Source organism: Ursus arctos, unplaced genomic scaffold (genome assembly GCF_023065955.2).
Source record: "Ursus arctos isolate Adak ecotype North America unplaced genomic scaffold, UrsArc2.0 scaffold_8, whole genome shotgun sequence".
NCBI classification, from domain to species: domain Eukaryota; kingdom Metazoa; phylum Chordata; class Mammalia; order Carnivora; family Ursidae; genus Ursus; species Ursus arctos.
Genome location: NW_026623100.1, coordinates 34287404 through 34303398, shown reverse-complemented (window position 1 = coordinate 34303398; position 15995 = coordinate 34287404). Strand labels below are relative to the sequence as shown.

At 40.1% G+C, this 15995-nt stretch overlaps 1 protein-coding gene across 1 annotated transcript; it reads right to left on the bottom strand.

Annotated features, from left to right (window-relative positions):
- Positions 1 to 9991: 9991 nt before the first annotated feature.
- Positions 9992 to 15776, bottom strand: GKN1 (gastrokine 1). Its single transcript, XM_057308955.1, has 7 exons — positions 15744 to 15776; positions 15113 to 15208; positions 13412 to 13465; positions 12938 to 13075; positions 11864 to 11974; positions 10853 to 11000; positions 9992 to 10223 (listed from the first exon to the last, which is right to left on the bottom strand). Exons 1-7 carry the CDS (start codon positions 15774 to 15776, stop codon positions 10129 to 10131), a joined length of 675 nt encoding a protein of 224 aa, XP_057164938.1. The 3' UTR covers positions 9992 to 10128.
- Positions 15777 to 15995: the final 219 nt, after the last annotated feature.

Genomic DNA, 15995 nt, shown 5'->3' with positions numbered 1-15995 from the left:
AAAAAGTATGATTTGATAAATTATAAAACAGAAAAGAAGGAAAACTAATAAGGAAACCCTCAAGCTAATTCTCTGGTCTGGAGCAGAGCCCAATGTTCAGATGACACATAGTTGGTTGTGAAAGCCATCGGGATGAACTATAATGCAGCTTCAGCAAGAATCCGCACCAGGAGCCAAACCTTGGCAAAGCTAGAAGCTCAGTCTTAGCCTCAGGTCTGACAATTACAAGTTTCAGAAAGATCCGCTTTGAGCACTGACTCCGTTGTGGGTGGTGGGTGAGAGCAAACAAAGACACCTCTTTTAAGTATCCAGCTTTTAACATCCAGCTTTTAACACAGCAGGGCAAAAAGCCTATGGAGAGAAAAAAATTGGAATTTTGCTAATCTTGGAAGATGGGTTTGAGCATGGTACTTGGAGATATGACCAGGGAGCCATTCTTTGCACCTTAACTATAAAGCAGGAAAATCTAATTATGTAAGAACAATTCATTAGAAGCTGCAACCCATTGCTGATGAAGTTAAATGTTTTATCCTGTATTGTGAAACAGACCTTTTAATGATGCTAATATCATAGAAACATTTTCTTATTTGACCAAGGTTTTATTCTCCTACATCACTTAAGAGAGTTCATTCCAGATACAAACTTTTTAGGGCTTATCTTATTAATTTCTTTCTTTTTCTAAGTTAAAGCAATCTAACAAATATTACAGAAACGAGACAAAATTAATCTTCCAGTGTATCTTTGACAAACGGATTGCTAGCATGCTATTTAATGGTGAAAAAAATGGAACTGTAAGTTGAGTGTATCTGCTATCCCCTTTGTATTTTACATTGCTCTTACTGTTCTAGCCAAAAAAAATTAGGGGGGAAAAGAAAAACAGAATATAGATAATGTAATAAAGAAAGCAACATGACCAGATGTGTACATATTATCATTTCCACAAGACTGGCTTCACTTCAGATATGAGCTGAGTTCCAGAGTCTCCAAGGTCATTCTCACTTCTGACTAGCTGGCTACAAATTCCACAGCTCTCCCTACAGATTCAATAATTCACTAGAACAACTCAGAACTCAACAAAGCATTATTACTGTTACAGTTTTATTGTAGCAATGGGATACAAATCAGAACCGGCCAAAAGGAGAGGCATAGGGCAAGGTCTGGGAGGGTCCCAGACATGAAGCTTTTTTTGTCCTTTCTCCATAGAGTCAAGATTGTCACCCTCCTGGCACTGATGTGAAGTACTGCCAACCAGAGGCGTTTACTTAAGCTTTGGGGTCCGTGGTTTTAATTGGGGATTCATTATATAGACATGATTAATTAAATCATTGGTCGTGTGACTCAATCTCCAGCCCCCTCCCCTTCTCTGACGTCAGGCTGTTATCATGTGACTCATAGGCCCAGCCCTCTAATCACACAGTTGGTCTTTCTGGCATAACCAACTCCTATCCTGAGTCATCTCATTAACCTAAATTATCAGGTGTGGTCCGAAGAGGACCACTGTGAATAACAAAGATGCTCCAATCACTTAGAAACCACCTTCCAGGAACCTGGGACAGAGACCAGCCTAAGTCTTTATTATACACCTGCCTCTCTAATATAAACTAACAACCCCTCCCCCATCTTAATTTTCTATTGATGGTTCTTCTCCCTCCATGTTATTCTCTTCCCTCCTTTTCAGTTTTCATCTTTATTCATGTTGTGTATTTATTTATTTACTGTTTTTCTCCACCATTGGAATGTAAACTTCATAAAGACAGGCTCTTTGATTGCTTTTTCCCTAGTGCCTACTTTATGTCTAGTGCCTAGAAAAGTCCGTCATGTAGGAGGTGCTCAATAAGTTAAAGAGATAGATAGATAGATAGATGGTAGATAGATAGATAGATAGATAGATAGATAGATAGATGATAGATAGATAGATAAATGGCATAGAGTTGAAGTGAGATGTGCTATTGATAATGTTTTCAGTTAAGGGAACTGGGCTGTGATTTTTGTTATCTGATTTGAATCTTCCGGATCAAAGCAATGCCAGGAAAGAGGATGGTTAAAGCCTAATTTGAGCATCTGGGTAGGAATGATTAAATGAGCTTTGTGTTGCAGATATCCCGGCTAGTCTGGTGTACTTTCACTTTGATCTGGTTGTACTTCCTGGCATTCTTAATTGGTTATTTTGGAAATTTGGGAAGTGCAAAAATCAGCTAATAGATGTGTGTATCTATTGATATGAAAGTTCCTTGGAAAATTTGACTTCAGGTGAACATTTATTAGTTAATGTTCTGGAAGGCTCCATTGCTGGAGGTTTGGTTTAAACTATTTAGTTTTGTCAGAAGTGCCGGTGGGAAGAGGACCAGAAAGATATTCAAATAATGGGTAAGTGCTTGTAACAGGAAATTATCTGCTCCTCTCTGGTGCCTCTTGGGGTTATGAAGTCACGAAAACTTCTGATGACCCTGCCAGCCAGCTCTGCACGCTCCCTGCATCTCTTGCTGACCCCCATGGGCCGAGGTATCCAGGGCAAGCCACGGTTTAGTCTGAGTTGCTCAGGTTATCTTCAAGGCTGAACGAAACTGCACACGGGAAACAGCACGGCAGGCTTCCAAGCCGTGATTTAGAGTCTTGTAGGGAACAGGCTTGGCACCCGCACGGCTCAGGAACAGCGGCTTCTCTCTGCAGACCTCTCGGCATCCTGGTGCTGAATGAGCTCATTTTCGCTTACTCTTCTGGGGACACGGGTCAAAGGCTGCGTGTTTGGAACCACAAGGCGCAGAGCTGAGCAAGAGATGAGAGGCCTCGGCTTTCTGTTGGAATGAAAGGGCAGTGTCTTGCCATCCACACAAGTCGATCCTCTTATCGTCTTCATAACGTTATCTTACTTCTTGTGCTTTCAACTTTTAAAAATTGTAATTAAGTCTTGAGTTAGTGCATAAGACTATTTAAAAATGTATGCAGAGTATAAAGAATAAGGACACATTTTTGCCGCTACCTTGGAAGCCTTCCATCCGCCCCTCCATGAACCCTTCTCTCCCTCTGGGGGGTGCACAGTTATACCGAACTTGGTGTTATCATTCCCTTGCTTTAGTCATAGTTTAACCACATATGAAGGTGTTTCTAGAATAAAATGTGTGTGGTGCTTAGTTTTGTATGCTTTTCAACTTAATGTAAATACGATACGTTTCCTTCTGCAATTCCCTGTGTCGGCCCAACATTGTTTTTCAGACAGGCATCCATGGTGTTGTGCATGGCTGTGATTAATTTGGTTTTCCCTTTGTGATGTTTAGCATTCTACCAAGTAAACATATCACAATTTATTTATCTATTCTTCTGTTGGCAGACATTTGGATTGTTTCTAGTTTTTTGCTGTTCCAAACACTACTGCTGTGAAGATTCTTGTGACATGTTTCTGGGTGCTCATATGCAAGAATTTCTCTAGGATATATACCTAAGAGTGGTAGTGTCGGGTCATAGGAAATTCACATCTGCAGGTTATTAGACAATACTGAGCTGTTTTCCAAAGCAGTCGTACCAATTCAGGCTTACCCTGGCCATGTGCTGTTACTCCACATCCTCTCCAGCACCCAGTATTGGACTTTTTCAGTTGCCAAAAGGTTGGGTATAAAATGATCTATCACTGTGGTTTTAATATGCATTTTCCTTGTTATGAATGAAGTTAATGTCTTCTCATATCTAGACTCAACATTAAGGTTTCCTCTTCTTCTAGAAACATATTTGTGTCCATTTTTCTATTACTTATTCATCTTTTTCTTGCTGGTATGTAGGAGTTCTTTATATAATTTGTGTACTACTCTCTTATCCAATTTATGTTGAAAATATCTCTACTAGTTTGTGGCTCACCTTTCACTCCGTTTTTGGTGTCTGTGGATAAAAAGACATTCTTATTTTTAATGCAGAGAAATTTATCAGTATTTTACTTTATGGCTAGAGCTTTTTCTTTCTTTTTTTTTTTTTTTTTTTAAATGTATTGAGAGTTCTAGTCCTTAGCTTTTTTTTTTTTTTTTAAGATTTTATTTATTTATTCGACAGAGATAGAGACAGCGGCGAGAGAGGAACACAAGCAGGGGGAGTGGGAGAGGAAGAAGCAGGCTCATAGCAGAGGAGCCTGATGTGGGGCTCGATCCCGCAGTGCCAGGATCATGCCCTGAGCCGAAGGCAGACGCTTAACCGCTGTGCCACCCAGGCGCCCCTGGCTAGAGCTTTTTCTGCAAATCCTTCCCTCCATCCATAGTCCTGAAGTTATTGTTCTGTCTTATCTTCTAAGGCTGCTTATTTTACCTTTCTTATTTAGGCTTTTCACATACATGAAATTGATTTATAAATATATGGTGTAAGGTAGGGGGTCTGGTGATATTTTCCCATTTCTTTGTATTCCATATGACTACCTAATTATTTTAACATTACTGTGGAAGAAACATATCTTTTCCTCACAGGTCTGGAATGCAGTCTACATCCTGTTTCAGCCCTCTAGAGATGTGTGAATCTGTGGGCTTTCTGTCTTGTTTTACTGATAGATTTGTACATCCCAGTATTCACATCACATCGTCTTCATTACCATGTCTTTATGATAATTATGATGGGTCAAGTTCACCCATTTTGTTGTTCTACAGTAGTAACGTGGCTGGGCGTGGCCCTTCCAAGAAGGGTCTGAGATTTTACCTTACTTGAAAGCTGAAAAGTTAACCTGCCATAGGTTCATGGATGATGACTGGAGACATGAGCCCCCTGAGTAAGACACAAAGGACTTTATTAGTCACAGCACAGCAAGTAGTATGAGCAAGAACATGTTTGTGTCAGCGTCCCTTGTCCATGAACTTCACAGGGCAATGCACGTGGACCCAGAGGAAGCTTGCACACACAGTAGGGTGTACCATATAGTGGGGGTAAGCTTCGGGGGCTCAAATCTTTTATAATACAGTGAACATGCCTACTTTTTGTTCTAAAAAGAGACACTATATCTTCCAAGGCTTTTTTTAAATTTAAATTCAATTAGCCAACATATAGTACATCATTAGTTTCAGATGCAGAGTTCAGTAGTTCACCAGTTGGACATAACACCCAGTGCTCATCACGTTAATGCCCATCACCCAGTTACCCCATCCCGCCACCCACCTCTCCTCCAGGGCTGTTTGTTATACAGACATCCTTGCAAAAACAGTTGAGAACAAAGAGCAGTCAGTGTCTCTACTCATTAGATGATGAGAAACATCAAGGACACTTGATCTTGCGTGCATATGCTAAATTTCCCTTGTCACGGACCACACATACACCTGCACACACTTGGCCTGCTGGGAATTTGTTTTGAATCGCATCAAATCTATAGATGGAGGGAGAGCTGACCTCCTTATAATAACAAGCCCTCTCTGCACTTCCTTAGTCTACCTTAACGTCTCTCAATAAAGTTTCCAGAGAAGTCTGGTATATCTTTTGTTTAATAGATTACTTGGTAAGATCATATCCTATCTTGGCTCAAATTCCCTATTTTACCTGGGATAATACCTGAATTTCTCACAATGGCCTACAAGGCTGCTCATAATCGGGCCTCCCATTACCTCTTTGCCCTCATCTCCTTCTACTTTCTGTTTTGTTCATTCTCCTTCAGCCACACCGACTTCCATGCTGTGCTCTTAATATGCCAGGCACACGTCTGCCTTAGGCGGTAGCACTGTTTCCTATGCCTGTTATGCTTTTCACCCAGCAAGATTAGCATGGCTAACTACTTAATCTCCTTCAGTCTTTCGATATCACCTTCGATGATGCCTATCCTACATACCTGTTAAAAATGCCAAACTGACTCCTGCCTCCTGGAGCTCTTGATACCCCATACCCTGCTCTGCATTTTCCCCTTGGTATTTATCATTTTCTACCCAAATATATAACACTACGTAATACTATCCTACCAAATATCCTACTGCTTATTTATGTATTTGTTCATTTGTGTGTTAATTATATTTATCATTTATATCTGCCTCCTCTAATTAAAATATTAGCTACACGAAACAAGGATCTTTGCATTTGTATTTACTGATGGGTTTCAAGTGTGTGCAATAGTGCTATGCTTGTAGAAGTTACTTAGGAAATATTATTAAATAAATTGATCTTTCCAAGTTATGTCGTATATTTTGCTGTTGTTATAAATGCTATTTCAATATTACGTTTCTATATGTTTGCTGCTGAGATACAGAAATGCAGCTTATATTTGATGGCCATTTTTCTGTATGCAGGAACTTTCCTTTTCTTTTCTTTTTTCTTTTCTTTTCTTTTCTTTTCTTTTCTTTTCTTTTCTTTTCTTTCTTTCTGAGAGAGAGAAGAGAGCAAGCGGGGGGCGGGGGGGAGTAGAGGGAGAGGAAGAGAGAGAATCTTAAGCTGGGCATGGAGCCGGAAGCAGTACTCCATCCCATGACCCTGGGATCATGACCTGAGCTGAAATCAGGAGTTGGAAACTTAACCGACTGAGTCACCCAGGCACCCCTGTAGGAACCTTTCTAAATGCTCGGACTCCCATAAATTATCTACAGATTTTTTTGTATTTTTACACAGAAAACTATGTCATCTGGGCATAATGATAGACTTTTCTTCCTTCCTCCCTTTCAAATCTTTATATTTATTTATTTATTTTATACTTTACTTTCAGTACAATGTTTCTAGAAGTTTTGAAGACAGGCATTTGTCTTATTTCTTGTCTTAGGAAGAATGTTTCCATTGTTTTACATGATACAGTAGTTTTTTTTTTAGATAATCTTAAATCTAAATCTTCTGAGAATTATTTGTTTATTATGAATAAATATTTAACTTCACTATGTAATTTTGTTACTATTGAGATACATCGTAAGATTGTTGTCTTTTGATCTTTCAATGTGGCAAATTACATTATTAATTTCCTAATATCAAACCAACTTGCATTACTAGGAAAAATCCAACACAGTCGTCCTATATTCCATCTTTTCTACACTTTGCTCAATTGATTTGCTATAATTTTGTGAGGATATTTGGCATCAATATTCATAACAGAGATTGTCCTGTACTTTTCTTTTCTCATTCAATCCCTGACAGGTTTTGGAATCAAGTTAACAGTATTCTCATGAAATGTGTTGGAGAGTACTCCCCGCTCCCCGGCCCCCACCAACCCCCACCCACACATTTGAATAGTTTTATAAGATAAGAATAATCTGTATTTTCAAGTTTTGTTACATCTCAGCATAAAAACCACCTTGGCCTGGAATTTTCTTGTGTAAAGTTTTTAAACTTCTGAACCATTTCCGTTACTGGTTTTAGAATTATTCAGGTTCTATATTTCTTCTTGAGTGAACTTTGGTAGGTCCTTTCTTTAGAAATCCAATTCATTGAAGCTTTCAAATTTATTGCTATAAAGTTGTTCACAACATCATTTTATTAACCTCTCAGTATCTGTGGCATCTATAGCCGAGTATCTTTTTGTTTGTTTGTTTCTAGCATTGACTGTGATTTATCTTAAAAATTACTTAAATTAAAAATTACTACAAATTAAAAATTTGTAGTTGACACACGATGTTACATTAGGTGCATAACCTAGTGATTTGACAAGTTTGTATATTATGCTCTGTTCACAAGTGCAGCTACCATCTATCTCGTTACAATGTTACGACAGTATCACTGACTGTCTTCCTTATACTGTGTCTCTTAGTCCTGCCACTTCTTCATTCCATAACCAGAAGCCAGTACCTCCCGCTCCCCCCTCTCCCGTGTTGCCCATCCCCCAGCCTCCTCCCCTCTGACATCTTTCAGTTTGTTCTTCGTAGTTACAGATCGAATTCTGCTTTTGTTTGTTTATTCATTTGGTTTGGGTTTTATTTTTTTAGATCCATTCCACTTATTTCTCTTGGGATTTCTGGTCATTTTCACCTGAAGTTTGTCAACTTTATGCTTTTCCAAAGAACTCAGTTTTGACTTTGTTGAGTCTTACTATTGTATATTTTTTCTATTTTATTAACTTCTGATACCGTCAATATTATTTCTTCCCTCCTCTTTATTTTGTATATTGTATGCTTTTCCCTCGTTTTGAAGTTGAATTTTTGACTCAACTGTCAACCTTTCTTCTTTTATGAAATGAACCTTCAGACTATAAATTTTCCTCATAAGGTTTTGATATGTGGTATTTTCATTATTGCCCAGCTTTAAATGCATTCCACTTTCATCATGAATTCTTCTTTGGCTCGTGTTATTTAGAAATATGCTGCCTACTTTCAAAACAAATGCAACTATCTTGTTTTATTTAGAAGCCAATATTTGTTCTCTTAATTAACTTGAAGGCAGAAAAATGTGTTCTTCGTGATGCCAATCATTTGAAACTTCTTGAGATCTGATTTGTGCCTTAGCATGTGATCAGTATTTGTAAATGTCCCATACATACTTAAGAATAATAAGCATTCTGAAGTGTTCTACATATGTTCATTAAAATAAGCTTGTTAGTTGTGTTAAATGTTTTTATATTCTTAGCTGCTTCATCTAGAAGATATTGAAAGATATGTATTAAAATCTTTACTAAAACAGCGAGATTATTAAATTCTCCTGTAATTCTTAGAATTTTTCCTTATATATAGATTTGAAGATTTAATTTATTTATGAGAGGAAGAGAGAGAGAGAGAATGAGTGGGGGAAGCAGCAGAGGGAGAAGCAGACTCCCCGCTGAGCAGGGAGCCCAATGCAGGGCTCGGTCCCAGGATCTCAGGATCATGACCTGAGCAAAAGGTAGATGCTTAACTGACTGAGCAATATATTTTGATAGGTGTATATAATCTAGAACTTCTATGTCTTCCTAGTGAATTTAATTTCTTACCCTGAAATAGTGGCTAGACAATTCTTCTAAGAAACGGAATTCATCAGTTTCCAAAAGTCAGTTACGTGACATTGTATCCAGCTTGTGAATCACAGGTGTCTTTCTTTCTCACTGACAGTGACAGGGCAGGATGTAAGGCCTTAATCTTTGATGGGTTTCCACATTTCAGGGCGTCGGGGTATTTTGGAAATTCTACGGCTCTGGTAGTACACGTCATGTGAATAGCAATGAAATTGCCTCGGGATAAAGAAAATTATTATCATTGCTCCCCAATAAGACCTGGTAAATATTGCATTTTTCCAAATGGTGGGAATCAATGTCTTCTTTGTTGTCATTGTTATGGCTCTTTAGGGGTATCCCATCTGAAGACATTAGAATGGATTAGATGTCCTCTTATGGCATCGGGATTTAAAAAATATGTATGAGAGCAATTTAAAAAAAAAGAACTGAGTTTCATGTTGTCTCACACAACATTTGGAGTCTCTATTTTTTCTGAGATCTTTCTCCTTCAGCGAAGACCCCATTGCTGCACCTATACCTGGTTGGTTGTGGGCCCTCGAACCAAACAGGGTCAAGAAAAATTGAAATTGGGATTCCAAAGAATTAGACATTACCTCTTGAGCGGGAAAGACCTAGAAACAGGGGAGTTGAGCTAATATTTTGGTTCAGCCATCTTCCGCCACGAGGGCAGAAAGAGCCCTCTGCACGATGGAAAGAAGAGAGAAGCAGAGTTTAAAGAGGAACAGAGAAGAATGAATAAGAGGCTTCCGGGAGAGAGAAGGAGACTTGGGTCTTGATCTCAATATAGTTCCTGGTTCCAGTCTCTTTGCTTTTCTTGCCCTAAGATTATTTTAGATACTCCCCTATCCTTGCAGTGACCCCTCCCCCTCTGGCGTAAGCCGCTGCGAGTGGATTTCTGCCCTTGCGGGTCTGAAACGTTACTGGGCGCGTCAACCGTGCAGCGTCTTCGGAGCCGTCGGATTGTCTTGGATCCATTCCCGGAACCGTGGTTAGTAGTAGCCAAAGCATCTGAAGGGCTTCTTTATAAGGGACAGGCCCTGAACACAGGCTAACGCTTGGGTCTAACGCGCTCGGACAGCTTGCCACCGCCACACTGCCCTTCTGATCCTGTGTGCTCCAGATAGAATCACAAGGAATTTAGTGTTAAGTAGGTTTATTGAAACTTAAAGAGGCCAAACATAACCAGCAGAAAACATTTCAGAATGACATGATAAAAACTATCAGAACCCACATTTTTTGCATCGACCATTCTCATGACTAAACTCAGAGTGACTTTTTTTTTTTTAACTCTCCACTGTTTTTCCACAGAAGGAAATGTTCAGGATCCACAATACATCAGCACTGAAGCAATCTTCTTTGGCAAAGAACAGGCTTGCCCCTGGTGAAAAGAAAAGAAGAAACTGTTATCAATATCTTTTCAAGGACTTTTTTTTTTAAATGTCACACAGTGTCCAAACTAGCTATGTACTAATTTCAAGATCGATTTGTCTATCTGTCTATCTGTCTACCTAGATTTAATCAATCAATTCAGCCGTCTGGAAAGTTGCTGTTATATTAGTTGGGTGGGTACTTTGTTTTTGTGCAAGTTATTCTTTGAATAACGCAGAAATTAAGTGATTGAGCTGTAAAAAGTCAATAAATTCTATTGGCATTCTCTTTTCCCTCAGCAATTCACACATTCCTTTAAATATGTCTCGCAGTAACTCCAGATCCACTCTTAAAAAGGTAGTATTTCCCAATGGTGAAGAGCACAGAATCCAAAGCCAGAATGCTTGGGACTGACTCAGACAAGAGGCTTGTGACCTCTCCCTGTGCCTCAGTTTCCTCATCCAGAAAGTGAGAATCGCAATAACTTATCACGTAAGACTGCCGGCAGGAGCTACTAATTTAACACACTGAAAGCACGAAGCAAGTGCCGAGAGATTAGTGTCTTCTGTGGAGCTGCCCCAGAATAGTCTGCTAGTTCCACAGCAATAGCTTGGAGTGCACCATTGAAAGGCTACTCACCTTCGATCTCCTCAGCCATGTACGTTGGAATCCCCCTGCACATGCTAGCAATGGGTTTTCCTAACTCGCTCAGGTCATTGACTTCTTTAGGGTTGATTGAGTACATCAGGCCCTTGGGAGGTGGTCCTCCCGGTCCTTCACCCTGAAGCTGAGAGTGGAAAGGAAGAGAGAGAATGAGTGCCCAGCCCAGCAGTTTGTTGAATGAGGGTTGGCTACCAGGCCAGCAGAGGGTATTGTTTGGCTACAGTGTTTTTTCATAATCAGCATCAGCCCTGTATATCTCGGAATTTCTGTGTCCCAAAAGATATAGCTGATGTGAAACCTTAGCTTCTCATAAAAGCAGAAGTCTGCGGCTAAATTTATTCTGAAACGTGGACCTCATTTTGTCACTTTGTATTTCTTGGACCGAGCTATATAATAATCAGTTTCTGAGAATGCAGCTTATTTTCTCTACCTGGTCAATGAAAGGTGCCTATTTATCAGTTATAGAAATATGAACTCAGGCAAACATTTTAAAGAGCAATATATCTTCTCTCTCCACCCAATCAGGGTTGCCAGATAAAACACAGGACACACAGTTATATTTGAATTTTAGATAAGCAAACAATTTTTTGATAAAATTGTGTCCTAAGTATTGCATAGGACATACTTAAACTAAAAAAAACTATCCATCGTTTATCTGAAACTCAAACTTAACTCGGTATCCTCTATTTTTATTTCTAAATCTAACAATCCCAACCCAACTCTTGTGGGAAAATGTACTTGGGGAAGTGTAGACAGCTCCCGCTGGCTTGAGCAGAGCTTTGCCCCTCTGGCAGCAAAGGCAGGTGTGAGCCACGACACAGAGTGTGGTTGGCAGCTCCCTCTTCTTAGGCAATTACCAGTTCCTCTTCCCTTTTTGTGCTGCACATTACAACGTACTGTGGTCAAGAGGAAATGACTGGGACCTCATTATTTACTGGCCCTCGTAAGACCTCCCTTGCGCCAAATTAAAGGGACTTGTATTTATACCTTCTTTTCCTTAACCAGTGCATCGAGAGTTTGAAGAGAGGGCATGACTTCCTTGTTCATTCTGTGCACGATGCATTTCTTCTTGCCAAAGAATCTGGTTGCAGCATAGTTCTGTAAAAGAACAGGGTAGATAGTAGGAAGTAGGTTCCCAAGGAGCTTTTCTTACCAAAAATCAGTTTGACCAGCAGAGGGAAATGGAAATCCAAGATGATGATGAACTCAGATTGGAGCACCAGATCTGGCCCTGTTTTACAATCATATCTATTGCTAACATTTGTAAGGATGGAATACGAGCTTCTTGAGGGCAGAGACCTTGAGTCTAATTCATCGCTCTAGCTGCAGGTTTTAGCATGGAGTCACCCCACACATGTCTGTTTTGCCGAAATTAACTTTAAATTGCTATCACATTTTACTCTCCTTTGATCTCCACAACATTTCAAGGAGACAGGTAAGACAGGGATTGGTTTTCTAATTGATCACATGATAAAACTGAAATGATACAGAATTGCCTTTTTCAAAGTACAAAGTTTGTTAAATAAAAAGCTAGTAATTGCAGAATTGGGTCTCCTAACCAGAGCCAACTGTTGTTTTTGTTTGCTTTTGGTTTTTTGCTTCTCTTACCAATTAATTTTGTCATTTACATTTCCTTTTTTTTTTTTTTTTTGAGTTACCTGTGAAATGTCCACTTCTGTCTTTTTAGAAGGAAACTGAAGGCGGACTGAGATAGGCAGCCGTGATATTGTGCAGGTCTCTCCTCATTACAGAGGCTATCTTCAGGGAAGGCAGAAGGACATTCATATATTTCTAACAGCCCCACAATCCCTTGGACAGAGTGAATCCTAATTACTGTTCATTGGTTTGAATTTTAACTGATTGTGGGAAACATCAATACGGGTTATATTTAGGGGGTGAAGCAGGATGACCAAAATAGGCACTTTGACTTACAACTCTATGCTGATGTACAGGTAGAAATTACTTCATTTTTAATTCTTTTATGGTTAGCAGACATTTTTGTTGTTGTTAGAAAGAAACATCGTATTTGTAAAGACTGGAAATCGTATGTTGGCTACCTACAGTATGATAGTCCCAGATGCTATTCCAGGAGTCCCAGCCGTTGTCGTTGTCCACATTAGCCACACTATGCTGATTGTTGACACTCACGGACTGCTGGCCACTTATACCACTGTTGCTGTTACCTCCAACGCTGATATCCTGAAAGTTATACGAAATTGACAGTGATTTAATACCACATTTCTTTGCAAATGCATTCTAGTAATACACTTTAAAAAGTTTAATACTGGGGAACCTGAGTGGCTCAGTCAGTTAAGCATCTACCTTCCGCTCAGGTCATGGTCCTGGGGTCCCTGGGATCCAGCCCCGAATCTGGCTCCCTGCTCAGTGGGGAGTCTGCTTCTCCCTCTCCCTCTGCCTCTCCCCACCCTACTCACACTGTCTTTCTCACGGTCTCTCTGTCTTTCTCTCTCTCTCAAATAAATAAATAAAATCTTTTAAAAAATTTATTAGAAAAATAAAAAGTTTAATACTTACAGCGGAAGCAAAGGCTGGGGTCAGAAAGACTCCAAGAAGTCCAGCGAAGACAATCTAAAAATCATAAGTAACATTGGTTTCCTACCACATGGCAAAATAATTTCTTCTTCTTTCTCTTCCCAAGCTTATAAAAAATACTAATTTTTCCACTCTGTTGAGTGGTCTGTCTTTTCTTCTTTGACCTTTGTATTCTTTTCAACCATAGAAAGTTTTAATGATAATGTAAGATTGTAGGTTAATGACTTGCAGTAATCATGTATTTGTGATATATAGTTCTAGAATTGTTCATGTAGCTCTTATGAAAAAACTATGCAGTATCAGTATATTGAGGAACACATTTGAGAATTATGTCCGAAAATGATTTGATTTTCTTATTTGATCTGGGATGCTTTGCTTCCTTCATAGACTTCCTAATTAAAAAAAAATACTTTTTTTATCTAAAAAAATTTTTTTAAAGCAATGAAATTGTAAGCAGTCTGGCCACTGCTGCTGAGAGACAGAGGGCGGAAAGTTCTGCTGTCAAGTGTGATTGGCAGAAAGGAAGTCTGTCACTGTCCCAGGGTACCTGGATTAGTCATTTGTCACTGGTACATGACATCAGTTACCAGAACTCAGAGATTTTATGTAGGTGCTCGATTCAGAGTACCCATTCTCATTTCCTTGGCCTGGGACAAACTGGTCTGAGATCTGCACTGGTGACTCAAGGTAATTCTTTTATTTTCTTACTTTTTCTCCTGAGAACTTAAGAAGGAGGTAAAAATTAGTCTCCTAAACAGTGAGAGGAGGGGGAAATTTTAGAGATCTACTTGGTACAGTGCAGTCCTTTCACATACGAGGAAATTGAGCCTAAGGTGTTAAGTAACGTGGCCAAGATTGTATTGGCTAAGATTGCACCCCTTGCTCATGGCAGAACCAGGGGAGGAACCACATCTGCCCTGGGTTTGGAGCTCCTTTTTTAGTTTTTTAAAGCGGTGCTGTTCTTAGAATCTATTTCTACAGAATCACATAATCATTTGACATTTGCAACTCCACTCTGAGGCAGAGGCTGCTGTAATATAGTGCTTAGTACGTTAAAGCCTGAAAACATTCATCGGGTTCCTCGCCCCTCTGCATCTTGTTATAAATGACACACAGCAGCACCAGTTACGTTGGTGGAATTTTGTGGTCTACCTGCCACACTCTCAGCCTTTTATCGGTAGCCACAGCTGAGATGCTGCACTGGCTTCATGCTTTAGGCGTTTTCATGGATAAATGACTATGGTCAGGGTTCAAGCAAGCCATTCTTACTTGGAGAGCCATTCCACAGTAGACAATGAGATGGTAAGTCTCTCAGCCATCTCATTTGATAATCAGCTTTTCAACTTGCCTGAACATGCTCAGGAGTTTTGGTCAAAAGGGGAATTCAAGAAGGTGGAGAAAGATCAGACATTTTCTAGGACTTAGGGACTGTCTGCTTTGTGACCAGAGGGTGATTTTATGAAGAGAGCCTGGAATGTTCAGACAGCTGTCTGCTCCCAGTATAACTATCATTCTCCACAGGGATGCTTACAGTCGCCACGATTCAATGACATGAAAGGAGATTCTTTTTTAAGACAAATTTTCCATTACGGTGAAATTTTCATAAGAAGCAGACCCCTTAGCTCAGAATGTTAACAGTCTCTCATCATAAGATAACACATTCAAAAGGAAAAATCTACTCACTGTCAGCTTCATCTTGGCTTCACCAAAGCAATGGAGTAGAAGAGAAGGCCGGCATGAACTCAGACAAGAACACTTCTCATATTTGTACTTACCCAGCTTTACTCAAACTAGGTGTGACTAGGTTGGGCCAAAGATTAATCTTTCTCCATTTTCCGTATCTGTGCCACCATCCAGCATACCAGGAAGCCTTTGGGAATATCGACCCGGTTGGCAAAAGGCACTTTGACGCAGAGCCGAGCTGACTGGTCATTGTTAAAGTTGAAGATATCACATCAAACTCAATATGATTTATGATAACTTCTGGTCCAACCGCAGCTGTGGGTGTGGGTACTTTACGTACTTGGTGTCACTCGGAGTCAGAGGAAGAATAATCCCTAAAATCAAACAAGACCATAGATGAGAAACTGTGGGCATCCCGGGCCTTGCAGATAGCAGCTCCAGTAAGGATGTGGCAATGGCTTCCTCTTCCTACCTTGCCCTGAACCCCTGAGCCCCCCTGATGGTTTAGCTACCTGCGTCCTTTTCTGCACTCCTGAGCTATCTCAGACGTACCACGTACCACGCACAGCACGGAGGGTACCACGCACGCAGCCAGGAAAGCTGGGGGCTGTCTTCAGCCATTTCTTCTCACCACCACAGCCAGGCACTTACTGAACCTTGTCATTTTGTCTCAGAAGGGCCTCTCGACTCTGGTCTTGCCCACAGTTTCTTTCACCAGAACTTTTATAATAGCTGTGTGATGGATCACCGTGGTCACCGGTCTCTCGTATTCCAGCGCGTTTTTCCTGAGGTGATCTTCCTAAAGTACGCATATAAATAAACCCGACTCCACCACGCGAAGAAACGTTCACTGAAGGACGAACTTTAAACTCATTGGCATGGC